Genomic DNA, 27,956 nt, shown 5'->3' with positions numbered 1-27,956 from the left:
GTGTGTGTGTGTGTGTGTGTGCTTTTGTGTTCCCTTAACCAGACAATCAAGTTGGGCTGTAATTAGCACACACAGGTAATAGAGCCGTCGGGGCCCGGCCACACAAGCACATTCACAGAGGGGATATCGATCGTGTGTGTGTGTGTGTGTGTGTGTGTGTGTGTGTGTGTGTGTGTGTGTGTGTGTGTGTGTGTGTGTGTGTGTGTGTGTGTGTGTGTGTGTGTGTGTGTGTGTGTGTGTGTGTGTGTCCTGAGCGAGGGATCCCGATCAATAGCGTCCTGTAGATAGATAGATCGCCAATTCTTCACGCTAGCTATTGAGCAGGAAGCAGCGTTCAGTGAGACCTGCCTGCAGGGTCTCACCTACATTTCCACGACAAAACACACACCACACACACACACACACACACACACACACACACACACACGCTCTGCTTTATTATCACTGTTCAACCAGCATTCAGGTTGAAAGTCAATCATGTAATATGGCTCCTCCTTCTCATATAGCGTCTTGTGATTTCTCCTCTCATTGCTCCATCGATCCTTGACACGCTCTGTAGATCTGCTGGACCATCTTCGTCTCCTGCTACCTGTCATGTCTGTTTTATTTCAGTGTGTCCCCTCCTCTTCCTCCTCCCTCTCCACTCTTATTTTTCGCTTATTCTTTTGGTCTCCTCTCTGTCGGCCTACTTATCTTAAGTCTGCTCCGCCGCCCATCCCTTTTCCGCGCTCTTTTTCACTCCCATGTTCCCCTTCGGCGACTCCCAGCACTCCCTTCCTCTCTCCTCCGCTCTGTCACCCCTCCATAAAGACTCCCACTGATGGACCTGAACCTTCTGCCCAAGCCCCTCTTTCTTCGTCTCCTGCGCACCATGCGAAGAGAAGCCCAATTAAAGTCTGTCTCCTCTCTTTCTCACACCCGTTGTTCTCCTCTCAGAGTGTCTGCACTCGGACTCTCTGGGGTCGCTAATTAAAAAACGACTTTCTTTTCTCTTTACTCCACTTTTTTGTATACCTGTTCATCAAACTTCTGGCTTTCTTATTCATTTGTTCGTCCCATCTGTCTGTTCCAACCTGTCTCTACAGCTCTCTTTTCATCAGTCTCCATCTGTCTTCCTCCAGGCCTCGTCTCATGTCACCTCCATCAGTCACATTGGTCTCACATTTCTCTCCTCATTTACCATCTCCTGATTCATAAGTCTTATGGTTTCTTCATGTTCAATTCACCTCATACATCGACTTCCCTTAATTTCCCTCACATCCTTTCTTCTTCCGTATTAGTTTACACCCAGGTAACTCTTTATATTGTGGCTGACAGGAAGTGAGAATCTGCAGTCTAAAGGAGCATGCATAATGCAGCTCTTCTGTCCTAATGATGCTTTTCTTGTCCTGAGTTGTTGTTATGCCGAGGGCCGGTCAACCTTGACTGATGCTGCGGTTGTGCGTACGCGTGCACGTCTGCATCGCATTTTTACACTTCTGTGTGTGTAGAGGGAGAATGGACTGTGGAGGGAGTCAAGTGTATTCTACTCTGAACCCTCCTCATTGGTCTTAATTAGCATTTGAGGAATTGTTGTTTTTGCTCAAAACCGCTCCTTTGCTGGCCTGGAAGTAGAAAACAGTCGTTGGGATACATCAAACTGTAAAACATTCATTGAAACCTGCACAACTTTGCCTTCTAACCCTGTGCAATCGTTATGTGTAATATTGATGAACTATCCATCTGCTGTAACTATCCACATTCCTCCCGGCACAAAGGAATTATGGAAATCCTGTCATCTGTCTTCTTTCTCTCTCCATCGCTGTTTAATCACCATCTCTCTTTACCCTTTAGTTTACTCCATGTAATCGTAACGTGAAATATTAATGTGCTTTTCGTTCGTTCTTCCAGGTTAACAGCAGGAGATATGTCCATCCAGGTGAATCTGAATGACTACCTGGACATCTACTGCCCTCACTACCCCAACAAGAGGCCCCAGGGCTCCGGGCAGCCCGAGGAGCTGGCCCTCTACCTGGTGGGGGAGGCCTCTTTCCAGGGCTGTGTGGAGACCAGAGGGGCCATCAAGAGGTGGGAGTGTAACACCCCCTACGCTCCCTTTGGACCGGTGCGCTTCTCTGAGAAGATCCAAAGGTTCACCCCCTTCTCGCTGGGGTTTGAGTTTCTGCCAGGGCGCCACTACTACTACAGCTGTGAGTAGAGGATGTGTGTGTCTCTTTGTGTGGGAGTGTGGGGGGTCATTTAGTCATTGTGTCAGATTGAAGTGGGTCACAAGTAGAGCTGGGTATCATTTAAAAGAGTTTGGTATTGGTAACATGTACAGTAATGTAATGTATTGGTATCAACAGTCATGAGTTCTCAAAGCCTATTCTTTTAAAATAAATTGTCTAACTTGTGAAATAAATCCGTTTTTCAAATGTTAAACAAGCAGCCTTGCAAAAGATTTAAACAGTCAAATATTTGTATGGATTTGGTAATTTAATGAGGGCATGTTTCGGTCAGTTTTGGTTGCAAATCCATCAATTGTCTATGAACGGAAAACATATTAAAAGAGATCACATTTTCCTCAAACCAAAGATGACTGCAACAGTCAAACCCCTCAAAATGTTCAGATTATTATCACATCAGATAAAGAAAAGTAACTTGTGCTTAAAAGTAAGACGATGGCTTAGGCCCTAGGTGATGTTTTGATATTTTTTTTTGCAAGATGAGAGCGAACATTACATATTTTGACTCGGTAAGCAAAAAACTATTTCCAAGCTTTGAAAAGGACTAGAATGATGTAACATCTTATCCTAACGGGCCCTACACACGGCGGCGTGCGTTGACTCTTCAACGCTTCTGTCCATTCACTTTGAATGGGGTGACGTCACTTTTTGCCGAACTGCATTGTGGGAAGCAGAACGGAGCTTTCCTGGCGTTTCAGGCTGCAAAAGTTGAGCAATGGAAGCGTCAGCCAATCAAATCATATGCCAGTACAAGCTCTAGCCAATCAAACCGCTGCTTGTGTGGCAGGGGCGGGGGATTCATGTGATTGGTTGTTGGTCGAGCTTCAAACACGCCCGCCGGCAAGCTTTTTCCAAAGCCGCTGTGTGGACGGGCCATTAGTCAACCCTTACCCCAACCCCTTGGAGTTAAACACATTTCTCAGAGAAACTGCTTATTTTGTATCACAAATATTACTGAAAGCAGTACTGTAATTTCCTAAAAAGTATCTAGGTTCAATACATGACTAAAGGTTATTTGTTTTTAATTCCCAAAGTGAATGATCACTTAGTATTTTTTGAGCATCTTCTACTTTAGTAAAGCCATGAATCTTTGCTTCAGGCCTCTTACACTGGAAGTCAAGTGAAACAGCTGTAAAAGAGAAAATATGTAAATGTCTGCTGTTTCAGTTCATCAGATGTCGGTGTTGGAGGCAGTGTGGTGGCCGCACATCCTTACCTTTTTGAAGTGATGCAAAGGTAGAGAACAACTTTAGCTTGTGTGTTTTCTTTTTATGAGGCTTTGAGTGTTGGCAAACTGCAGCCTAAAGCATTAATGGTCTCCATAAATTCCTCCTGAATGACATTGATTTGATGTTTTCTTAGACCTGTAGGCAGTTACACACTGTTAGTGAAGGTTTCCCCTTTCCCATTACACTCTCCTGTGCTTCTGTCCTCTCACTCATTTATCTCAAACCACTGGAGGGAGAAAAAGGAGTGAGAGACACATAGGATGGTTTAGTGGCTGTAAAATCGGGTTTTTTCCTTACTTTTTACAACTTCTGGCATCAGTCCAACCATGAGGGGGAGGATATGAAACAAGTCAGAGAATGCAGTATGGAAAGGGTGACAACAAAGAGACAGAGCAACCGCAAAGTGTAGGAGGAAGAAACAGAGATCAATACAGGACGACAGTGAACAGGGGGGGGGAGCAGACGGAGGTAGAGAAGCGTGGAGGAGTGACAGAGAGAAAGAGCAAAAGATGGACACAGTCTGACAGTACAGGAAGGGGGGGGGGCAAGAGAGGCCGGATGAGAGGAATCCACACGAAAGAAAAGGGAGAGCAACAAAAGCGACAGAGTGAAGGGATGGATGAGACGAAGAGAAAGAAATATTCTTTACATAAATTACTGATGCGGTCCACGGGACAATGGAGCATTGTGAGGGCATGAGAGAGCGCTTCCACACACACACGCTAACACACATGTATATATGTACACACACTCACGCACACACTGGGCTATTGTGGTTGTTCAGGCAAGTTCAGTGAAAAGCAACAATGGGCCCCCCCCCCCCCTCGGTTGGGCCACATTGGGCTCAGAGCGATTGTGTGTGTTTTGTCCACATCAAAGATAAGGCGTAAAGTTGGTCCAAATGTCTGGCTCTGGGGTCCCTGTGCTGAATGGGCCCCTAGCACTGGGACAGTACAATGGCATTAGCCTGGGAGAGCAGTACAATGGTATTAGAAACACTAATGGCATTAGTTGGCTCAGTCTGAGCCGGGCTCAGCTCCTCTCTCGGCTCCCAAAGACGATCACCCTGACGACACACTGACTGTTCCTCTCACACTGACCTGTTGACCAATCCCTGCGGCTTCTACATGTGCGGATCCCCACAAACAGGAAGCACCTTGACATCCTCTGATGGTCAGCTGCGCCCTAACATGGAACCATTCGAGGAAACGTTTACAAGGGACACCTAAAACTGAGGAATGCTGTTGTTGTTAGTCCAACACTTAAATGTGCCATCATAATTGAAAGAACATATCTGTAAGATCTTATCTAGACATGTTTCAAGACGTTTATGAAAACACTTATGATAGTCTGCCTTTCAAAATAGTTTCTAATATGGTTTTTTGCAGACATAAAAAGTTAAACAAACTACTTCAAAATCTTTAAAAAACCCATCTACTTCTCCAAGATGTTAAAATGTTTTATAATACTTTGCATATATAGTTTGTTGCCAGATACAAGGTGTCTCCCACTAGATTAAAACGCCTGTTCTCAGTGTACAGTATGTGCAGTTGTTGTTTCCCCTTTTCAGGTTACATTTATGTAATTTGCATGACGCATCATGTTTGGCTTTCCAAATCCTGCTCGTATGGACAAGTCTCAAACAGAGATTTAAGGTTGGCGCACTGTAACTTTCACCTTTCAGCCCGTGAACATGCCTTCTAGCGTCAACCTCTGCGTTCTGCGGAGTGAAGCTCAAAGCTTTTTGAGTAGTAGTAGATCTTGAGTTAAGATTTGTTTCGTCAACAATGAACACATCTTGGAGCATAAGAGACACATGTTTACCTACAAAAAATCACATATCAAGGCATGTTCATCATGAAACGTACAGAGTTGAAGCTCATGCAAGTACTCTCATGGCCCCATTTTGCTTTTTTTCATTTAGCTGCATTTGTTTTCCTTATCTGACATATGTCCTGTCATAACAAGGAAGATATTCTGTCTTTGCGAGTGGAGCTCTCTCAGCCACTGTAGAAAGTGCTTTATAAGACAGCCCCACTGCTCTTCTGTTCTCTATCTTATCGGTTGAAATTAAAGATACAAAGTGGGACAGGCTGTTAGCGATCATACACTCAGCTTGTGTGGTGGGTCTCTGTTGAGATAGCAGCTGTTTGTGAATAATTCAAATGTAAAGCCCTTTAACTGCAGTTTCCAGACAGAGTTGTTTTGTGAAAGCGATGCTAAACTGACAGGTAATACGTCTGATGTTTGCCTGATTTCCCACATGAACTGTGATCAGTATTGATATCAGAGATGTTGCATTTTTAAATAGTTGCTCTCAATCCTGTATGTTATTGTTTTTATTTAATTGTGCAGATAAATAGGAGGTATGTTACTAAATGGGACACAGGGAGATTCTTTATTTGGATATCATGTATTGTATGATGTATTGATATGGTAGAAACAGGAAGACAACCTCCTTTAGAAGAGTTACCAAGAGAGCTCTCAAAGATAAGATCAGAAGATTTCATTCAGCATATTCATATTTGTCTTTATATTTGACATGTTTAAATATGAACCGTTTGTCAGGTTTAATATGTAAGCAACGTATTTAAATCTGTCTTTCTTTCTCTCTAGCTCTACCGGCAGATGAAGGCCCTCCTCTGCCATGTATGAAGTTACGTGTCACCGTGTGCTGTGAGCCCAGTGAGTACTTTTCATCTGTTCTTCCTTTCATGCTCCTCCCTTTGTTGTACAGCAAGATACTCCTCTCCCTGCCGCTCTCATCTCTACTACCAGGGCATGATGTTTAGACTGCTCCTCATCCCCCCCTACTATTCCTCCTTTCTGTTTGAATAACTGTGATGCTCTAATGTCCTTAACTTTTATCAAGGAACTTAAACTCATCTTCAGAATCTTGCACTATCTTTAACTTCATCACATGAGACTTACTGCGCAATCCACTCCAAGCTGGCTTTACAACGTAATTGGATTGAGAGTTGTTTGAACCATTAGTTCCCTCTCCTCTCTTCTTCCCCAATCCCTCCCTCCATTCTCTCCCTTTTTTTTTTTTTTTAACTCCTTGTCTCCCTCAATCTTCCACTCTCCATCTCTCTCTACCCCAGTGTGAAATTCCCAGAGTGATCTAATCCAGAGCACGCCTGGAGTAATGTTAGTCTTCCAGTCCAGTGAGCTGCCCATTCCGGTTGGGAATGCTGCCCAGTCACTGTGTGTGTGTGTGTGTGTGTGTGTGTGTGTGTGTGTGTGTGTGTGTGTGTGTGTGTGTGTGTGTGTGTGTGTGTGTGTGTGTGTGTGTGTGTGTGTGTGTGTGTGTGTGTGTGTGTGTGTGTGTGTGTGTGTGTGTGTGTGTGTGTGTGTGTGTGTGTGATGTGTGTGTGTGTGTGTGTGTGTGTGTGTGTGTGTGTGTGTGTGTGTGTGTGTGTGTGTGTGTGTGTGTGTGTGTGTGTGTGTGTGTGTGTGTGTGTGTGTGTGTGTGTGTGTGTGTGTGTGTGTGTGTGTGTGTGTGTGTGTGTGTGTGTGTGTGTGTGTGTGTGTGTGTGTGTGTGTGTGTGTGTGTGTGTGTGTGTGTGTGTGTGTGTGTGTGTGTGTGTGTGTGTGTGTGTGTGTGTGTGTGTGTGTGTGTGTGTGTGTGTGTGTGTGTGGGACATTGTTCTGTTTTTGTGCGTTCTTGCATGGGCCTTTGCGTGTGCTCTCTTGCTGTGTGTTTGTCCTCATGTGCGTGTCTGAGACGTCTGTCCCAGTTCCCATCCTCATGCTGTCTGCAGGGGGCTTGTCGTGCTGTCCCAGGATGAACCACACACTTTTTCCAGGAAAGCTTGTCCAATGGTTGTTTGTCGAAGCATGTGTGAGAGATCCGTTCACTAAATTCCTACATGTTGTCTAACAAATACCCCCCAACGCACCGCCTTGATTAAATGTTTGTGACTTTTGTGTAAAGCAAAAAAAAAAAGCTGAATAAGAAGAGCCCCATCCGTCTTGAATGAATTCTTAAATGCCATCACTGTTGGGAGTAATTTGCAGCGTTATTACCAGAATGAAGGCTGATGACTTTTTTTAATATGTTAATTATCCGGCTGTCATTAATTAGAAATACCACAGATAGTTGTTTTACAAAATGCTAATGTAGCAGTCTGACCTTCTTCATTCAAAATATTTGGAATGGTGTAGATTACGCACGCTGGCAGACACATGCACACACACACTTGACTTTACCGTTAAAGCCCATTACTTTACATCAGAAATACTTCCCCCCCCCACAAAGATTCACATACTTCTATCTACTGTTTCTTTTTCCCCTTTTTTTTCGGTGCCTCTCATCCTGTTCTTTAACCCAAAACTAATCCCGACTAAATGTCAGGATCTCCCTCTCCTTGTCTTCCACTCCTCCCGCTCTTTTCTAGTCTTCTGTCATTCCTGAAGTGGCACTAATCCTCCCCTTCTCTCTGTCTCCTCAGCTCTCTACACCCGTCCTCTTTTTTATGATCTCTCGCTACTGGAGCAAAACTAATCTAGGCACCATCCATGGCAGTCTCTAACACTTCCTCTTCCTTGACTCCGCCCCAGCCACTCCACCTTCTCTGTGTCTTCTCTATCTCTTTGTTATCTCCATATCTACTACAGAGTAATTCACCGACTCCCCTCTCCCGGTTTACCTGCTCCATCTCTGTCGTGCGCATGCTGTGCGACGAGTGCGTTGGGATGAAAATACATGAGGCCGGAGAGAGGAGAGCAAAAGGAGATGGATGAGGGAGGAGATGAAGGAGAGTTGGAGGGTCTCTCGCTCTCTTTGCCTGTCCATTAGTAGCGGTTTACCACAGCTGTTGTTGTGTTGTTCCCTGTAGTAACACCTCACCTCTGGTTCCTTCCTGCTCAGGTTGCCTTTTATCTGACAGGTAGCATGGCAGCAGGGCACACCGTGTCTATGTGTGTGTGTGTGAGAGTGTGTATGTGCGTGTGGCCCTCGGTGATGGCAGCTTCTCGCCCTTCAACTACATCTTATCTCTTATCTCAACTTCAAACTGTGTACCTCCCTTCCTTCTTCTTTCGCCAGAACTCTATTTTTTTCGTAAAAGCATGTTATTAAAACCACAATTCCATGCGGGGAGGCCCTGTTGTGGCCTTTTGAGTTCATTATCAACACACACACACACACACACACACACACACACACACACACACACACACACACACACACACACCTGCCTCACACCGGTCTGAAGGACAGAGTGATGACAGTGAGGGTCCGTCAGGTACGCTGTCATTGCTCCAAGGTCAGCTTCTACTCACCAGTCCCTCGGTCTCCTCTCCAGTGTGTGAATGTGTGTTTATCGCCTTAATTTAACCCAAAAACACAACAAACCACACAGGGCAGACTCAGGGACGCAGGGAGCTCCTAATGACGTGTGTATGTGTGTTTGTCTTATCCTGTTGTGGCTTGCAGTATTGTAAAGCATGTTTTGGCTTTTTTAAAGGTGTGGTTATGTTTTCGGCGCAGTGTTGTGTGTGATGATGTTTATTTGAACAAAATGCTGTCAAGGATCACGCCAGAAAAAGTGCTTTGCTGTAAGGAGCTTGAATTTGTGTTGCATCAGAAAACAAGGCTCTCAGCCGGCATCAGCAGACTGGTGTCATGTGAAATCTCAGGCCCCCCTCTATTGCATCTTTCACCGGTTTACTTTGCCTCTCTCTCCATACCTTTCCGTTGCTTCAACTTCTTCCTAAAACTCCTCCTGTTGTGTTTATCTCTGTGTTTTCTCCGTGTCGTACTGGCTCTCCGCCTTTCTCTTTTTCAGCTACCCTACTGTGAGAAACCATTATAGACCAACTTTCCTTTCTCTCTAATTGATTCCTGGTCTCTCTTCGTCTCTCTCCACGTCATTTCTACCGTTCTCCCGCTGTGAGCAGTCCATTGCATTCATTTCAGTTTACAGAGCTTCGCCATTTCTCCACTGTCTTTCTCTCTTTTTTTTTCCTTTTCGAAATGTCTTACACCGCTGCCCTCCTTTTCCCCCTCCACTTTCTCTCGAATACCTTTGTACCCTCTGAACTCGATGCACACAAGGACAGAACTTGAATACAGACACATGCGCGCACACACACACACACACACACACACACCCACACACACACACACACACACACACACACACACACACACCGCTTGGACAGCCGAAGACTCTCGAAAACCCAGACTCAATACTTTTCACTTAAACTGCTATTTTCCGTTTGCGTTTTTCGTTCGCCGTCATTTCGCCGTCATTTTGCCTTTTGTGCAAAATAAATTCTAATAGTGAAGTGCTAATAGTCAGGGTGAGTTATCTTTAGCTTCTATGTGTAAAATGGCGGCGTGAGAGGAGAGGTAGGATGGTGGAACAGTGTCTGTCTCTGCAGTGGGGCGTTCTGCCTACTGGAGAACACACACACACATATACACTTCCATGCGCACGCGCACTCACACTTTTGGCCATTGTTGTGCATGTACAGTTACACATGCGCATGTTTCTGACTGCAGTGCAGAGACAGCACTGTTTTTGCAGTCACGCCATCATGAACGCCATTTTGTGGCACTGTTCACCATGAGCGAAATTATGATGTTGACCAAACTAATGGTCCTTGGTGTTCAGTTTATGCGCAAATGATGTGATTAAAGTCAGATCAAAACACACATATCACACACAGCCGGGTAAACACAAGGCATTTTAGTTTCGAGGTGCGCGGCCGCGTTAACAGAAAAATACTTTTCAGAAAAGTGTTTTTCCTCTACCCAAGTTTAATTTAATACTGATTTTTCAATTGGCATAAGATAATTATTTTTCTTTAAAGTGACATCAAACATTTCCAGAATGAAAAAAAAAGTAATTATAGTCGAGAAGGAATTTAAGTGATAAAACTGGATATACATTTATTTTTTCGTATAAATCTTCTTTTTTGTTTTGTCTTTTTATTAAAATCGTTAATTTGATTTAGATCATCCACCTTCTTTTTCACCCTTCATCAACACTATTAAAACTTGAAATGACAGCTGGTTTATAAATATTCTTTGACCAATAAATTGTATTAAATCATGGGTTGATGGCAAAAATGCCAAACAAATGTAACTAGTGAAGGCCTGAAATGTTTGATTATTACGCTATTTTTGTTTGCTTTGATTTTCTCCGTAACAACACTCGCAATTATAGACACATAGACACACACATGCACGCACAGCGGAGTACTCAGAGGCCCAGACCCAGCAGGCTATTTAATGCTTCGTTAACCCCTCGATGGTCGTTAGCTGTACCGAACCTGGGAGTCATTTAGTGTCTCGTGTCTGTCGGAGCGACACGTAGCAACAGAGACCTGTAGGTACAAGATGGAGATAACAGACAGACGCAGTGTTTGGACAATAAGCCCTCATTTGATAAATCCTTTCTGCCCCTGTGTGACTGTACAGCAGATGAGCTCAGTGTCCCATTTCCTCTCATAATCTCAGTCAGTCGCAGCGGGATGTGGATAGGTGTTTTCCTGGAGACATCAATACACACTTTGTCTTTGTGTGTGTGTTTGAGTCTTTGGGGTTGCAGTGTCAGCGGTGGGTTCAAGGCTATAGATTGATTTAATAACGGCAGCAATTGTGCAGCCTCTTCCACGTTTCCTGACCTATAGTCCTCTCCCTCACTGATGTTACACTGCGGCTCCTTTTTCTGAACAGTTTCTGCTTTTCACTCTCACCACCTGTATTTCTTGTCCTCTTCTTTTTACCAGATCTCCCACCCCTCCTTTTCCCTTCATCCTCACCATCCCTCCATCCCTCCATCCATTATTTTCTTTTAGTCCACCCCCTGCTGAGAAAGTGACACCCAGACACAAACAACCCCCCCATCCCGTCTCTCTCTCTCCCTCCCTCCCTTTTCTCTCTGTCTGACCTTGTTTCAATCTTTCCAACCTTCTTTTTTTTCGACATACTTTCTCACTCGGGTCTCCAACGCTCTTCCTTTCATCTTCTGTCCACTTCTTGGTTTCGCTCTGTCATTTTGAATTTTCATGTGTTTTTTCCCCCCGTTTTTCATTTCCTGTATCCCCTCTGTATAATCTGGATCATTCTTACTCCTTCTAATTTACATAACACTATATTTTCCTGTTGCCATGCTTCTCAAGCGCTTTTTTTATCCGACCTTTAAGAGAATTTGCATAGGGGACATATTTAGGGTTGCGCAGCCAGTCGGTACTCATTTTTCATGGCGTAAGTCTTTGAGTAATGGTAAATACCTTCCCTTGGTCATTTGTCTGTTTCTCGCTCCCTCTGTTCCACAAAGCAGTAGCTTTATTGAGAAAGTTAAGCATACAAAAATGACTAATCAGCAACTTGATTCTTTGCCTTCACTGAATTATCTCTTTCTCTTCTTCTCTCTCTCTAGAAAAAGCATCAGAGGGTTCAAAACAAATACAAGGTAAGATACAATATTTGAATCCCTATTTATTCTCGTATAGGCATATTTACAAGTGCTTACAAATTATTTGTATGAAGAAAAATGAGTATGATGTCACCATAACTTTACAGCTCTATTATAACAATACCCAGTATTGCACTTCTATAACATCCTACTATCTTCTGGAAAGTTTTCCACACAATTTTGGAACCTGCTGCAGGGATTTGCATGAGTTTTTCCAATGGTGCTTTCTAAAAAGTTCTAAAAAACCAACAACTCCCTAAAAACTGCTGACAAAGTGAGGAGGCCTTTTCTATAATAACTGTATATGCTTTAACATTGAGGTTTTCATGAATTGCAATCAAAGCACTGAGCCCAAAACGTGGAAAACTAGTTCACACTAAGGGTGACAATAATGTTCTTCTCTCTTTCAGAAACTGAGGCTGTAACTAGTGCCTGCTACCTGAGGACAGCTTCCCCTCCCCTCCTCCTCACCCTCGTCCTCCTCCTGCTGACTACCTGACTTCCTCGTCCGTCCGCACCGCTGACCCGCACCCCCCGGCCCGGGAGATACTACTCAGACGGTCAATTTACACAACGCATTCTCCGTTCGGACAGTGAATGACGCAATGTGTTCTATGCCAAGTTGCTGCAGATGACACATTGTGGCTGGTTTACCTGTGAAAAGCCAGATTTTTTTTCGTCTTTTTCTAGAACGGGGCCACAGTGACTCAGGGACTGAAACGCTGGATCACAGTGATTAATTTCTTTCACCCTAAGTGTATAGTAACACAGAATATTACACATGGAGCTATGAGACTCATAACTCTGATGCCAGATAACATTGAGTCTGTCAGGACACGTTCCAGACAAGTTTGTCCTCTACCGTTTTAGTTCAGTTCCTCATGTTCTGCTTTTTGTGTTGTATTTTCTTATTTTTTGAGTACCTGCCTCATGGTAAAAAGTGACCAAATTAAAACACTACTGTACTGAATGGCTCAGGTTGAGGTTAAATCAGTTAGCTGGGGACTTTTATTATTTTCTTCATATTGTTAGACATACATAACTGACACATTTTTTTAAGTTTAAGAAAAAGATAATTAAGATCAATTCATCAACAAATGTATAGATTTTGGAAATAAAGGTATTTAGGAGGAAATTAGGAATGATTAGTCAACTGGGGCTGCTGCGCCCCCTACTGGGATCAAACTGGTTTAACTGGAGTTGGACTGGGTTGGCCTTAAACTTAAACGTGAACCCTATATTGCGGTCCTGTGAGGTAACAATGGGACCTGGGACAGAGTTAGTCCTCTTTGATTGGACCCCATGTTGTTCTCCTTCTCTACTCCTCTCTGCTTCAGAATATAGCACAGAACAGAGGGGTTTATGGGTAAAGAGGGAGCATCAGCGCGCCTTGCTCCACTGAACACGCTGCGGAGGCTGATTTGTCGATGCCCCCTGGTTTTTATACATCCTTGATTTTAGGTTTAACTGTATAGTTAATATATTCTGCAAAATTAAGATGTATTAACCGCACAAAAAATAAGAGCGGATCTCTGATATTCAAGTGCAGAAATCGGACAAAATGTATATTCTGGTAAAGGATGTGTTGCGTTTGTTTTTTTCATATGCTGTCACTACAATGTAGTTTCACAGGTAAATTGATATCATGTTATTTTTGCCAAATATTTTTCTTTAAATAAATTGATTGTCCTGGATTAAGAAAAAGATATCAGAAAAAAACATGTCTTTAAAAATGTAAATGAACAGCATAGTTGTTTATTTTTCTTTGAAATTAAATGAATTTTATATATTTATAAATTTACATAATTATTCCCCCACAATATTTGAGTGACTTGATGTCAGAAAATGTATAGGTAATTGTTTTTTTGTTCTTAAATGTTTTATTCTATCTTTAAACTACATTGTTAGCACTTAATATATGCTCCTCCATGCTGTAAATCACACCAGTCATGCTATTGTTTTTTTAAATGTTAATTTCCTAAATGGGTGATACAAGTTATGTTTGAATATGTGTTAAATAACTTCAGTGTAGGATTTTACAATCATGTACAACTAGGAATGTGTTTTTGATATCTTGTGACATCTAAGTGTTTGTTTAACGTGTTCTTCTTTCACATTTTAGTGAAGAATGTAGCTTCTTCTGTGAAGAGCCAATTGCAATCTGAGCCTTTTTTTACGTGGCAAGACAACAAAAATAAATATGGTTGCATTTAAAGGCTTCAAGTTGATCATCATTTAACTTTTGAAAGTATTTATGTTTTAACAGCAAGTCTCCGTGAAGACACACAAGCATACTCACAGCTTTATTTGCAGAACACACACGTCTAGTGTAATACACATGGGTATAGAGATAAGGAGACTTCAGGGACTTTAAATGACCTTGTGGTGCAAGAGGCCATTGTAATGTGAGTAACTTAGTGGAATATTGAGCTGAGTTTTTATCTATGGGCAGCCGAAGCCCGATAAGACTCCAATAGACTCCCGGTATTAATAGACCCCGAAGCATCATTGCCAATACATCAACCTAAAAGTAGCTAACTGCATTCATTTTCAGTAATTAAAAAAACACAGTTTCAACACAGACCTGAATACAGAGCAAGACAACATTTTGTGTAGTTTTAAAAAATATATAGTGTACATCCAGATAAGCTGTAAATGCATTTCCATTTATGTAGGCTGTAATGTAGCCTCTTGTGAAGCCAGAAAGGCAATTTCCTGGATAATAGGGCTAATGCTGCTATTTCATGGTTTATGATCTCTTTTGATGACATGTTTGTCACTGTTGAGGCATATGATGAGCTGGCTATGATTTTGACCTTCACGAAGACATTTCCAAAGCCTATGTTTTCCTTCTTTTTCTCTGTGAATAATGACGTAAGCATGCTGAAATCAGCAGAAAGTGAGGAGGTACTTTTAGACTTGTGTCAAAGGAAAAGGACTTAAAAAGCAGCAGCAGTGTCCATTTCCATTTTAGTGTGTAAAATATGTATGACTTTTTATTCCAGCAGAAGCATGCACAAACCAAAGCTTTTACATGATTATGTGATATTGAGTTTTGAAAAAAAGAAAATGTTTTATCTTTGATTCTAGGATATGCTTGAACAGTCAACATTTCTGAATTTCTTTGGACTTAACAATGTTGATGTTTTCATTCGGCTGTGTATCAATACCAAAGCTGGAACCAAACTCGACCTCCAAAATAAACGTTGTAATTATGGACAGATGTTGCCATAATGTATATATTTAGATCTAGAAGATCGTGAAATGTCAAAGCTTCCTGCACGGCCTTTTGTGGCGACAGTGATCATAAACAATTTCTGGGATGACATATTTAGTTTTTAACTATCTGTCTGACTAAAGTGTTCCATATCCATATTTGCAGCTTGTGTTTTCCACCAATGACACTGTAATTAGACTGTATCACATTTCAACACGACAAACTGGCTTATATTCTTGGATTGCCGTGTTGATTACATCTCAGAATACAAAACTCTGGCTATTAATAGAGTCAAACAATGCTTATAAAGCTATATTATAAATACTTGCACCTGCTGAAATAAGTTTAAAGATGTATGTCTGGTTCAGTTTTAAACATTTCCAAGGTACCATGTTTCTTTCTTCTTAGAGTTTAACAGGGATTACATGAACGAGATGCATGCTGCTTCAGCCTTTCTTTGAATTTTGTATGAATTAATTTCAATGTTGAGAGCTTCTTAGCTGGTAATTGACACCTTGAGCAATCTTCTTGTAAATTCTGTTGCTGTATATTTAACATATTTCAGAATCAGGGTGAATTGAGGTCAGAGGACGTCCCCGATGCTGGAAGTGTCCTTCTAAAGACTTGAGAAAATAAAGTTACAATTCCCTAATCGCAGGGCAGTGGAGATGGCTTTCTTTGGCCATTCTCTATGAGCTAACTTCACATTGGAAAACACATGCAAGGATTGTAAAAATAAACTGCAGTTGTTGCCGCAGTCAATGGGACACATTTTTGGACTTCATTCATGTTGTTATGTTTTCACTGTTTTCACTGAGATGGGGCTATGGTTATGAATGTGATTGTAGGGCAGAGCCAGTTAGCAATCTCAAAAGGTTCCACTGATCTTTTCCCAAATATAAGTTGTCATTTAGGCTCATAACTGTCAATATCCAAAAACTACTTTTTTTTTACAACCTTATGCATCAGGAAATGGGACTGAATAACTGTTAACTGTCTAAAATCTCCTCAATCTATAAAACACCTCCAGGCATAAAAAATCTCTGATTTACAGGAAAACATTTTGATTTTCTGTTGGACAAAAATCGCACTCGCATATCTGCATTGAGGGTTATTTACTCCTCAAGATAAAGTCTCAGGTGTGGTGTGTGTGTGTGTGTGCGTGCGTGCGTGCGTGTGTGTGTGTGTGTGTGTGTGTGTGGTGTGTGTGTGTGTGTGTGTGTGTGTGTGTGTGTGTGTGTGTGTGTGTGTGTGTGTGTGTGTGTGTGTGTGTGTGTGTGTGTGTGTGTGTGTGTGTGTGTGTGTGTGTGTGTGTGTGGGTGTGTGTGTGTGTAATATCATATAGTACTGCCCAGGACCTCTGAATGTTATCAAGATCGAGAACTATTCTAAAGTCGCCACCGATCAGTGAAGTGTCACATGACATCTCTTGCACATATTGCGTCTACTTTTTCAATACTTTATAATAAGATTCGGTATATATTTCTCGGGTTGAATATTTGACCCTTCATGCAGTGGAGAGTAAAAGACTGACTTAAGATGCTAAATCTTTGGAGCAGACTCTCCACATAAACGCCTTTTGAGTCTTCAGAATTCAGTTTAAGAATATCCCTTTAATTTATTCTGGGAGGTTTCACTTCACTTGTTTCCCAAGCTGCTCGCTATATACCACACTTATTTTATATAAAGGTAAAAACATTGGTTGAAAAAAAGTTGAATCTGATGACAAAAGACAGCCCAAAACTTCCACAAAAAAAATCATGTTTCATCTCATTTATCAAACTGAAGCTCCAAAATGTCACCCAAGATAATTTAAAATGAATTAATCTATTTAAAGACACATTAGCATTTACTGAAGATGTCACATTACAACACACCCGCTTTTAAGTAATTTGTTTAGTTTTGAACCCTATTTATTTGATTATATTTATATGAACTGATTTACTTCATCTTTAACATGAGTTCTGTTAAAAGCAAAAAAAGGTTTATGGTATCTGAATGTATTTTGTGTGTAAGACTTTGGGTTGTGAGAACCTCTGAGGATTATCTTTGAATGCTTTTACAGTGTTGATGAATCGGTGTTCTATTTCATTTCCAGGTAACGCTTAATAGTCAGGGTTTTTATTTCCTCTTCGGGTGTAGGCAGAGTTTGTTTGTTCTAAATAAAAATCCAAACCAACCGCAACTGCTTGGCTCGTATTCACATCCTTTCCACGTGTCAGGTAGCCAATAACAGTGTAATTATTTCTGCTGTGTGCTCACAAAGCAGCTACCGGTGTGTCACACAGTCTGTGATGAATGTGGAAAGACCAGAGTATAACAAGCAGAGAAAAAAACACGTTACTTGTTAAACTCAGGCAAGAGCATTTTCAATAGATACATCAAAACACATGGCAATCTTTTCGTGAATGTGTTATTTTTCAAACTCATTATGCACAAAAAAGAAACCCAAGAACGCTCTGAAAACATTTCCTGTACCGACTTTTTAAAGTAAAAAGATAAACGAGATGTCATCTAAAAGAGGTAAATATACATACATATTATTTCCATGCCTGATTTAGCATATTTTAAATCAGTTTTAAATTGGCCTCAGACAAGCCAAGGCAGGACCTTCTTATCTTTCAAAACAGGAATCAGATGTATTTGCTGAGCCTTTCTAGTGTAAAACATCTGTTATATGTCTAACACCCTGCACCATGTTTAAGTTATGGCTGTTGAGTGCAAACGAGCTCCAGTTGAGTTGAGCTGAGCTGAATTTCTCTCATCAGTTTTTCCGCATGCTGGTTCAGGCTTCACAGACCCTGGCCCTTTACATTAAAGCAAGCTCGCTGTGTGAAAGGCGTTTTCTAAATGCAGCCCATGTGCGGCTGCGAGCAGGGGGTATCGGTGTGTCTGCCGGACAGCAAGCTGTGACAAATTTAGGATTATGAATGAAACCAGCCTTTATTTGAACGCACCAAAACCAGACACAAACAAGCTGAAGTCAGTCACACTTCATGTAGCAGCAAAGCAAAGCAGCCTCCTTCCTCATTCTCTCTTCCTTCCTTCTTTTCTTTCCCTCCTACTTTCATCACCTTTAATGTGTGACACTTTGATACTGAACATCCTATTTCCCGTGTTCTGGTCGGTTGGCTTTACATGCAGATGGGATTGTAATTTGCATAGACTCAAAGGTCTCCCTTCTCTCCTGATGCTTTCTGACAACGCAGTGTCTATTCATCCTGTGTTAAGCATCCCTCCTAGGACATCGCCTGAATTGCTGTCTCATGCTGCTTCAAGTCTCGTTTTACACCGCAGGAACTGCTGAGGAGTTGGATTAGGAACATATTTCTTTAGAGGAAAGCAACACAATCACCAGGGCAGGCTTGCATCCAAACTGGATAGTTCTCTCCCAGATCAAAGGTTTTCACATGTTTTTGTACAAAGCCACACCGAGTCATGCTGAGAACATATCACACACACACGGTCACAGTTAGCTCTGTGGAATCTGTTGTACTGAAGAGTCCCACCTGGAGACAGACACTGGGGTGTTTCATCAGAAAAGTGAATTATGATTCTGATCCCCCGGTTCTTCCTATACTCAAATCCCCTTTAGTGGCTGCTGTAATCATACTTTTATACCAGCCCACCTAAAATCTATCTTTGGAGAGCCAATTAAGTTTAAATATGCACAAGAAAAAAAAAAATAGCCACTTTGTTTATTCCTGCTCGTTCCACTTTGTCTCAAATGACACAAAAGTTGCTGTATCGGTATTTAAAATAGTGTTTGTTTGCAGGTTTGTATATTTCAAACAGACCTTGTTTCAAAAGCACAGCCCTGTGAAATTAAAAGATAACATCTTCATAAATATGGAGTTGTGGGTCTCGCACAAAAGAAAGTATTTTAGTACAGATACTTTTAGGCTCCAAGTCAATACCCATATCCTCTCCCTATGTCAACAGAGACGTCTTTCTGAATAAGTCTTCCGGTTCAAAATCAAAACATCATTTTGAAATTCATAAAATGGACTGACCAAAAATCCTGAGTCATAATACACAGGAAAGGCAGCGAGGAAGGAAGTGTGATGACTAGATAATGTGAATAAAGTTGTCAGTCCAAAATGACATGAAGGATGAAACAGCCAAGTGAGAGGGATGAGTGACAAGAGAAAAAAGGACGAAGATGGAACTTTGGAAGACAAAATAACAAAGAACAAGGTAACAAACTTTAAAAACAAAATGCAATCTCAAATACAGGATTAGAGAAAAAACATTAAAGTGCTTTCTACTGCAACCTTGTAGTCAAGAAACATGATAATGTGCCCTTTAGTTCCCTTCAAGTAGAGAAAATGTGATGCAGTGCCATAAAGGCTTCCCTACATGCTAAGGTCTTTTTTTGGTGCTGGTGCCCTTTGATTTACTTTTCCCTCCCCTGGTCACAACACAAAATATAGTTCTGTGTCATGAATCGTAATCATTTTTATTGGAGTTGTCTTTGTGATTTATTTCTCTTTGGACCTTGAAGATTTAGAAATAAGAAGAAGTTAAGATGAGAAATCACACAAACGTCTCATTGACATCTGTAAATGTGCCAGAAACCATTAGAGGTCACAGGTCAAAGGTTGGGAATCCCTGATGGTAGTCAAATAATGTTATGCTTTTTAAGGTAAATTCTTAAATGAACTCGTATTTTTAGCTAACAGATGCATCTAGAGGAGTATAGGAATATGAAAAGGAACAACAACTAGAACTATGCTATATGTCCATCTGAATGTTACTTAAAAATACAATATTTGAGTAAATAAGTTGTTTATCTCCACAACTAGGGCAAATAACATGTACGTAATAGTCCTCAGACAAAGACTACTGGGCTTCAAGTGTCAACAAAGTAGGCCTAACATATTGTAGGGGCATAAAGCCTATACTTGCATTACAGCATTATACACACTTATTATTACATTATACTTATAAAGGCTGCCCTTTAAGTTGAAAAAGGGGAGCAACTCCGACACATTGTAAGTCTATATGACTTTAATTTTCTTCCACTCGAACATCATTCCAGACAATGTCCCGGTGTTTTTACCGCACCAGCAAAACACACACACACCATTACATTTCTGCTGTTATTATGAAGCCTCTGCTCATTGTCTCTTTTATTACTGTTATTATTAATAAATCAAGCAAGCCGTGAAGCCCGGACAGATAAGTTAGGGGGTATGGGGGCCGGGCTGGAGGAGGTAATTGTCGGTGTAACAGTGTGTGCTACCCCGCGGTGGCCTCGTAAACGACCCGCTTTATTAGATCGGCCGGTATCGATCCGCGCTCCGCCGCGTTGACTAATCTCCAGGCGGGGAGAGAGAGGGCGGATCGATGGGCCTGGATTCAATCATGTCTGAAAACAGAGAAGGTAATTTATTGTAATCACGTGTGCTAAATGGAGAAAAAGTGAGAACAACGCGACCGTGAGGTGCTCAAAGAGAACTGCAGCATCAGGGTGGAGGTTTTCCAGAGAAGATATGCTCCATTAAATAACTTGTAGTGTGTAAATATGGATATTCAGCAAGACACAGAGGAGTCAATAAGAGACTGACAGTTGACCTTCAGTTCTCTACATGCTGCTGCAAACTGGGTTTTCTCACCTTGACAGAAAATGTGTTCACAATACTGATACATTTTTTAGAGGCTGTCTTTCTTGTATTCAATTTAGAAATAAGACAAATGGATTCATGAATAAGAAAAACCAAGAGCAATATTGAAAGCCCTGCACACCACTCTCTATATGAGAGACTCCTCTTAAAATAGAGACATGACAATGGAAAATGATGACAAAGACTGATGTTTTATTGAAGAGCTCAGAGAGCCATCACTTAAGGCTCAAACTCACATGTATAAACAAATAGCAGACGCACATAGACTTCTTTAACAATTTCATTCTGAAGGTATTCCGCAAATATTCATATGAATACTTTATAGAAAGGTCCATGTTTAGTTTTGTGACCACTGTGTGTGTGTGTGTGTGTGTGTGTGTGTGTGTGTGTGTGTGTGTGTGTGTGTGTGTGTGTGTGTGTGTGTGTGTGGGTTGATACAATATCTGAAAACCTTCCTCAGCAACAGGTGAAACAGTGCAAAGTGTGACTACATCAGAGGCGGGAGTTTCGCTCCTCTTCTTCGTTCTCCAGGAGGTAGGCCGCCCTGTATCGCGTCACCCCCCTCTCATCCACCATCTGGAGAGAGGCATTGCGACAGCTGTTGTCCATACTGCCCAGAGAAGTGTACCTGCAGGTCCGACAGAGACATTTAATACAGAGGATGATTGTACACTTCTGCTGTGAATAATGGAGGATGCAGAAAGTGGTAAAAGTTGAATGTGTTCTTACCCTTTATCATAGAGAATACAGTAGGGAACATATAACGTCCTCATGAACGACCAGATGTCATGATAAGTCCAGTCCTGAGGAGTGTTGAACGACATTGAATTGGTTTGTGATTGATTCATGATTTGTTCAAAGAAATGACTATACTGTAGCCACTCCAAAAGAATGTGCCATTTCTAAATAAATAAGCAAATCTAAAAGGAGAAAACATATTTGTGTTCAATATTTGTTGAGAATTTCTCACAGAGGTGTTCATTCATACATGTTTTGGGGGGGTTGTAATGGATATCATTACAGTTGTATCTGTTATTTGTGGCGAAGGTGGCAAAAATATTCATAGAATCTTTTAAAGCCTCACAAACGTGCCATTACTGCAGGGTTGTTGAATCGCATTAAGCTGAGCAGGTGGTGTGATATTTTGTTCAGCCTGTGGATCTGCACTCTGAAACTTCAGTCAAGATGACAAATAACATTAAGTGTAACAAGGGGAAATTGCTTGGCTGGAGCAGTGAAAACAGATTTGTATTACCAGTCAAAAAGCAGTTTTCCTGCAGCACTATATACACTAACTTGAAGAATGGAGGGACACTGAAAGACTGATTGTTTTTTTTTTAAATATATATATATAATAAATGTCTGCAGATGCTCTTAAGATAAGGGCAATGTGTATTTTTCATTTAAATACATTAGCTGATATTGTTTTTGGTGGATTCTCCTAGACCCTGGTGCATGATATGAATGCATGATACAAATAGTGAATATCTATTAAGAGAAAAAATACCAGGACATAATGAAACCTTATATCTATGTAACATATGTATATATGTGTGTGAGTCTCACTAGTAATGGGTTGACTCTCATGTAGTCGGGCCAGCCAGGGTCAGTGCGACACATGGCTGTGAGTGTGTGTGAGTAGGGGTCAGTCCTCCTGGTCCCCATCAGGACGGCCTTCAGCTCCGGCCTCCTCTCCTGCACCTCGCTCAGCGCCTGCCGAATACTGCCCTCCACTGAGATGATCTCCAAGTCATATCTACAGGACACACATGGCAAAATAATGACCTGCTGTAGTGAAACATGGAGGATTAGGACACGTTTTTGACCAGAGACAACTATTAAGACTAGTAACAGCTGCTGACTCCTATTTATAATATATATACAAAAACCAGCTGAAAAGTCTTTAGCAGTGTAAAATAGTGTAGATTGATGGTTCACCTTTTTATTGTGTCCTGAAGGAATCTCTCCATCTCTGGGAATGGAGAGACGATACGGATATACAGAGCTTTCAACTTGTCTTTACCATCTGGAAAACGCCTGAGAGTGGCAGGAGGAGAAAAATGGGTCATTAAAAAAAGCCACAGAAAGAGATTCGATGTTTATCGTTATCACTATCTTCCACGACATTTCTAATACAGGTCAAGAAAAGTCCAAACACTCAGTCTCAGTCTAGTAGCTGCTAAACTCATTTTCTTCTTCATTACTTCTAGCAGTGATGCCCCCCTGAGTAGAAGTGGTATCATTATGTTTTTAATTTGACTCTCTGTTTCATCTCATCTCTCGGAGGTGATTTGTTTTGTCCTGATTAAATCTTCCCTGCCCCTAAACGTTATAATTGTCTCACCCCGTCCTCTCCCCTCCTGTTACCGTTTCAGCGCTGCGTGGTAGAGATGGAGCAGCGCCGTGCAGTCTTTGCCTCCGTTGAAGCCGGCGCAGACCTCCTCTGTGGAATACTGATCCAGAGCAGCCTCTATCGTTTTCAGTGCACACATAACTTTGTCACCCAGTGGTGTGCCTGTGGGGAATTAAATGAAATGTGACGTCAAAGTTTTACAGTTTCAATATAATGTATCCCTTGGTCTTATGTACAATTCTAAATAAAACCCTGTTTGTCCTTTGTCTCATCATATTAATTCTATTTTCTTTCCTCTAATATAGTTTTAATACTCGCTCTGATTTTACAGCGATAATTACTTTAACAATTTTGCATCATTTATTGGTCCCAATGCCTGTGATAAGAGTTCTCTGCAATATTCACTTTATATTAACTTCACTTAGTTTTACAATCACCCTCCCCCAGAGGTGGGAAGTAGTGGAGTACAAATACTTCATATCAGTACTTTACTCCACTATTTATTTTTCTGACGACTTTTTACTTTGACTTCTTACATTTTTAACACAAATACCTGTACTTTCTACTTCTTACATTTTCCAAACAGGCTGGTTACTTTAGTTTTAATCTGTGTTTGGTGGCGTGATCTTTATTATTTAGAGTCATTGCGTGCCTATTGATTTTAACACGATCCGTGCATCCATCATTTCCTGGTCTTCTATAAAGGGAGGTCAGTTACTCTTTTCAAACAGTTGGTAGTTATGGGTACTTTTTACTTAAGTACATTTCGAAGCCCATACTTCTTTAGTTTTACTCGAGTAAAGAAGTTTAGTCAGTACTTTTTTATTTTTAAACACGAGTATCTGTACTTCTACTTGAGTAAAGGATGTGTGCACTTTTGCCATCTCTGCGCCCCACCACCCGCTGTCTCCCCCTCACCGCTGTTGGCCAGCGCGTACACCTCAGTCGTGGCGATGGACACCGGGTCAGTGACTAAGGGCACCACGGTCCCCTTGGGCAGCTCGTCCAGCAGCTGTGTCCGCGCTTTGTCCACCTCCTCCTGGCTGTCTGAGTCCAAGACCAGCCGGACTCTGTGATAGTTGCCCAACCAATCAGGGTAGGAGCCCAGAGCCACCTTCCGGCTCCAACTAGCCTGCAGTCTGGTCAGCACATTGGCAATCTCTGTTTCATCTGCGTCCACAAACACCTAAAAGCAAAGATCTTTAGTTCCAATACACAGTGTTTAGGTGGATTTGTATGTATTGATGAGTACGGTCATGGTGTTACCTCACGAGTGTGAAAGGTTGTCCCTGAACCAGCAAAGAGGTGCTCCAGTCCATTGAAGGCCCTCTCCATCAGCGAGGGAATCCCAGGAAAGATATACACGTTACGCACACTGACCTGGGAAAAGATAGTGTGTTATTACCTAAAGTGTGTGTAAATGTAGTGCAAACATTTGTGTGGCAACTTCAATTTATTATTGGCACTAGGTAATCACTGATCCGTCAAACTGTTCAGTAAATATAATTATAAATATAATCCTATAGTCTTTTTATTATTAGAAAAAAGCTAGATGCAAAACAAATGAGGTGTGTATTCCTTATATTGCTGTTTAAATGTTTGCCCCTTGTAAGAAGCTGCTTTTAAGTCCTGCAACTCTGCTAAGTGATTGATGTTGCAATCTGTCTGAAACACAACCCCAGAACAGAAATGAACAGACTGAATAAACAACTTCCTGAAAGTTGTCAACTAAACCAAATGTATCTGCACTAAAAAAATCCAACTGATAAGTTAAAACACAGCACAGCAGATACATGGGATATCAGTTATAACGAAAGGGCTCTGGGGGTCAGTCAGCAGGTGGAGGGTGATGATGATACTCTGTACCTAATTGAGTGTTTTATGACAGCATGATCCTACGTCAAAGATCTCAGATTGATGGAAGAACTAAACTAATCCCCCTTCATCCGGCCTTCACTCACCACTGGGTAGCGCAGCAGTTGTCCAGTCTGAGGGTCAGTTCCATAGTTGAGATTGGCCGAGCGAGGCACCATGGCCAGCTTCATAGCAGCATTGTTCTTATCTGTTACACCAAAAAATTCCTCAACCAATCGGGTCATCTCAGGGTGGGCATATAACTCTTCTTCGAACGCCAGGGCAACACTCTCAAGGGTGACATCGTCATGCGTCGGGCCTATGCCCCCTGAAGTGATGAGGTGCGTATATTTAGAAGAAAGGAGGGACACCTCGTTGGCAATGACCTCCTGTACATCTGGTATTACTGAGATGCGCTGCACAGACACCCCGAGCCTCCTTAGTGCTCGAGTCAGAAAGGCACTGTTTGTGTCCCGTGTGTAACCCTGGGAGACAAAAAGCACAAGAAGAGACACTCAGTAAGTTTCAATACAGTGTTTCCACCAAAACATTACAAAGGCATATCAATGACTTTAAGGTTTAAATGAAATTCAATGTCTAACAGTGAGTATGTTTTGAGGCTAAGACTGACACTGGACGGAATCAAAGTCTTCATGTTTAAATCATGATAATGTCATGTCCCAGAAACAGTGGTGAACTTGTCATTTAAAAAAAAGAATACAGCAGCCACATCAAATAAACATCACAGGGATTGCCTGGGGATATACAATGTGGATCCTGGACTGCATAGAGCTGAGGCATACTGATGAATAAGGGTGTCATGTTAGTATGTTTATATTAATAAATTGATACTCTCAAAAGTGCACATTTTATTGAGATTTTATTTTAATCCAACAGCTTTCAAGGATTCTCAGTGGGATACTATATGAATACAGTTCAGTCGCACAAATCACAAGTAAGTATCCAACAACACTATATCACCTTGAGAATCTCATCTCCAATGATGAGAATGGCTGCAGTGGGAGCGTCCCCATTGGCTTCAGAAAAAGAACTAGATTCATGGGGGTTTGTTGACATGGTTGCTTTGGAGAGTTGAGCTGCCAGTCTCCTCACACGCACCACTGTTCTACTCAGATTGGGAAAAGCAAAGCTAGAAGACAAAGAGAAAATGCTTACAACACTGTTGCACATGTTTACTTAATGCGTGTGTACTGTAGTGTGGTTTGCTCTGTTTGCCATCTGAACAAAGCCATAAATCTCCCTGGTAATAAGCAACGCCATTTTGTCGTAGCCTACAGTAAAAAACTATTTAACTTCAATTTTCAATAATCTGTCTCTGTATACTTTTAGTTGTTTTTGTGATCAACTATTGTGTTATAAGTAGAGTTCATTTAGAATCTTACGTCAACATGAGGATTCAATATGGAGTATCCCAAAATATTTCAGTTCAGGCCCTCTTCTGCATCATAACTTGTCTCCTACCAGGGAGTATCTTGGAGCAGACATGTGAAAGAGCAGATTTGTAAAAAAGGAAGGTAAGACAAAGGGGAAAAAAGAAGAATCTGTAAGCGTTTTGTCAACTTTAGCAGCAAAAACACGAAACAACTACTAATAATTCAATGTTAGTTGATGCACTGACTAATGTCAACAAGTTGAAAAATGATGAGTCACAATTACTATATTACACATAGTTTAGTACACCTTATATATTTGCGAGGAAAGATTTATAATTGTATAACTGTCTAACTGTAGCCTGATTTCAATAATATGATGTAGCTGGAAGACAGTTCAGTTTCCTGATATGCATCAAAGACACGGATACACCTTCATACTGATAGCGCAGCTATAAACTGGTGACATTGCAAGTTTTGGTCTGTCTATAAATTGTCTGAGGCAAATGTGAAGGATTGACAAATAAGGCTGAACATGCCGATAGGAGTGAAGGAAAAACAATCTTGCGAAGAAATGCATTGAAGGGGGCTTGTGGATATAGAAAAGAGAGGAGTTTGAATGGTTAAATGGACAGGTCAGGTGCCAACTGTGTTCAGCGGTCAAAAGAGGTGACAACAACGCATAGAGTCGGTGCGAGAAAACTTTCCCTCTGTATGTAAAAATGTAGCCTTCATGTTCTTTGTACACTATGGGAAGGCTTTGCAGAAGCATGCTAATGTCTAACATATATGCACATTATGATGCGTAACACTGAATTTACGTAACAAAATAGTTCAATCAATGTCATGCACATTTATGACAAACTACACACATTATGGCAAATATACTTCTATGACAAATCTTAGCTAACTATAAAAGTGCCATATCTCCTTGCTAGCTTACTTATTAACCCACTATTGTTTTAATTACTAGCAACAAGCAAGCAAAAGCGTTCAGGTACACTTACATACTGTAGTAGCTTATGTCCTGACTCTACTGCCGATTTCTCTGCCCTACCATATAGCCTATGAAGAAACACGCAATGTTGTCTCTATTATTTGTGAAACCTTATAATTAAACCCGAGGAAACTTACTCCTGAGCCGCATCTGACCTCATTACATATCCGACAGTTTGTGGTTACATGTCACTCAAAAAGCATACCGTTAGCCGTCCAATCATATTTAAGGAATGGTTTCCGTGAGGACTGAGAGCCAATCAGGTTTGAGAAGGTCCCTCTTAAGGGCCAGCCTTATTTTATCAACACGGAAGTAACTGAAAGACGCAAGAGTCCGTGAAGACGATGCGGAGAAATATATGTCGTTTGGCAAAAGTAAATAAGATAATCAGCTTACCTTATATTAAAGGTACTAACGACGACTCATGTATCTGGGAGTTGACAATATCTGCACTCGGATAGCATGCTGCTAACTGCTGCCAAGACTTCTTCGACTTCTTCTCTTCTGCTCAATAAAAGAAAGGGACTCTTCTGCCTCTGCTGGCTGGAGAGCAGATAACTTGAGATTGATACTGACCGTCTAAAACTTGACTATAGGTGTCGCATTGGCATTACTTATACATAGGTCTGAA

The 27,956-nt window shown here is 41.4% G+C and overlaps 2 protein-coding genes across 9 annotated transcripts in view; one reads left to right on the top strand and one right to left on the bottom strand.

The window, feature by feature from the left end:
• Nucleotides 1-14,104, top strand: part of si:dkey-246i14.3 (ephrin-A4) — a 38,449-nt gene extending 24,345 nt beyond the window's left edge. For both annotated transcript variants that reach the window (XM_034227966.1, XM_034227965.1), the window contains 4 exons: nt 1,891-2,189; nt 6,071-6,139; nt 11,851-11,883; nt 12,297-14,104. In XM_034227966.1, coding sequence (XP_034083857.1) covers nt 1,891-2,189; nt 6,071-6,139; nt 11,851-11,883; nt 12,297-12,385 — 490 coding nt within the window. In that variant the 3' untranslated portion in view covers nt 12,386-14,104. The remainder of the gene's footprint in view (nt 1-1,890; nt 2,190-6,070; nt 6,140-11,850; nt 11,884-12,296) is intronic.
• flad1 (flavin adenine dinucleotide synthetase 1) lies at nt 4-27,846 on the bottom strand. 7 transcript variants are annotated; one of them, XR_004570201.1, is made up of 11 exons: nt 27,463-27,630; nt 25,919-26,087; nt 25,045-25,422; nt 24,350-24,463; nt 24,002-24,269; nt 23,098-23,245; nt 22,669-22,767; nt 22,297-22,486; nt 21,460-21,533; nt 21,084-21,358; nt 4-21 (listed from the first exon to the last, which is right to left on the bottom strand). XR_004570201.1 is itself a non-coding variant. In XM_034227956.1 (11 exons), the coding sequence occupies exons 2-11, from the start codon at nt 26,346-26,348 to the stop codon at nt 21,223-21,225; spliced, it is 1,584 nt and encodes a 527-aa protein (XP_034083847.1). In that variant the 5' UTR covers nt 26,349-26,429; nt 27,722-27,835; the 3' UTR covers nt 20,901-21,222. The 7 variants fall into 7 exon arrangements, 6 of the variants coding, with proteins under 6 accessions (XP_034083847.1, XP_034083849.1, XP_034083848.1 ...); XM_034227956.1 differs by lacking the exons at nt 4-21; nt 27,463-27,630 and adding exons at nt 26,341-26,429; nt 27,722-27,835 and having other exon boundaries at nt 20,901-21,358; XM_034227958.1 differs by lacking the exon at nt 4-21 and adding an exon at nt 26,341-26,429 and having other exon boundaries at nt 20,901-21,358; nt 27,336-27,614.
• Nucleotides 27,847-27,956: the final 110 nt, after the last annotated feature.

The sequence above is a fragment of the Gymnodraco acuticeps genome, unplaced genomic scaffold, assembly GCF_902827175.1.
Source record: "Gymnodraco acuticeps unplaced genomic scaffold, fGymAcu1.1, whole genome shotgun sequence".
Taxonomy (NCBI): Eukaryota; Metazoa; Chordata; class Actinopteri; order Perciformes; family Bathydraconidae; genus Gymnodraco; species Gymnodraco acuticeps.
The sequence above is the reverse complement of the archived record's forward strand: the minus strand, read 5'-3'. Positions and strand labels throughout refer to the sequence as shown.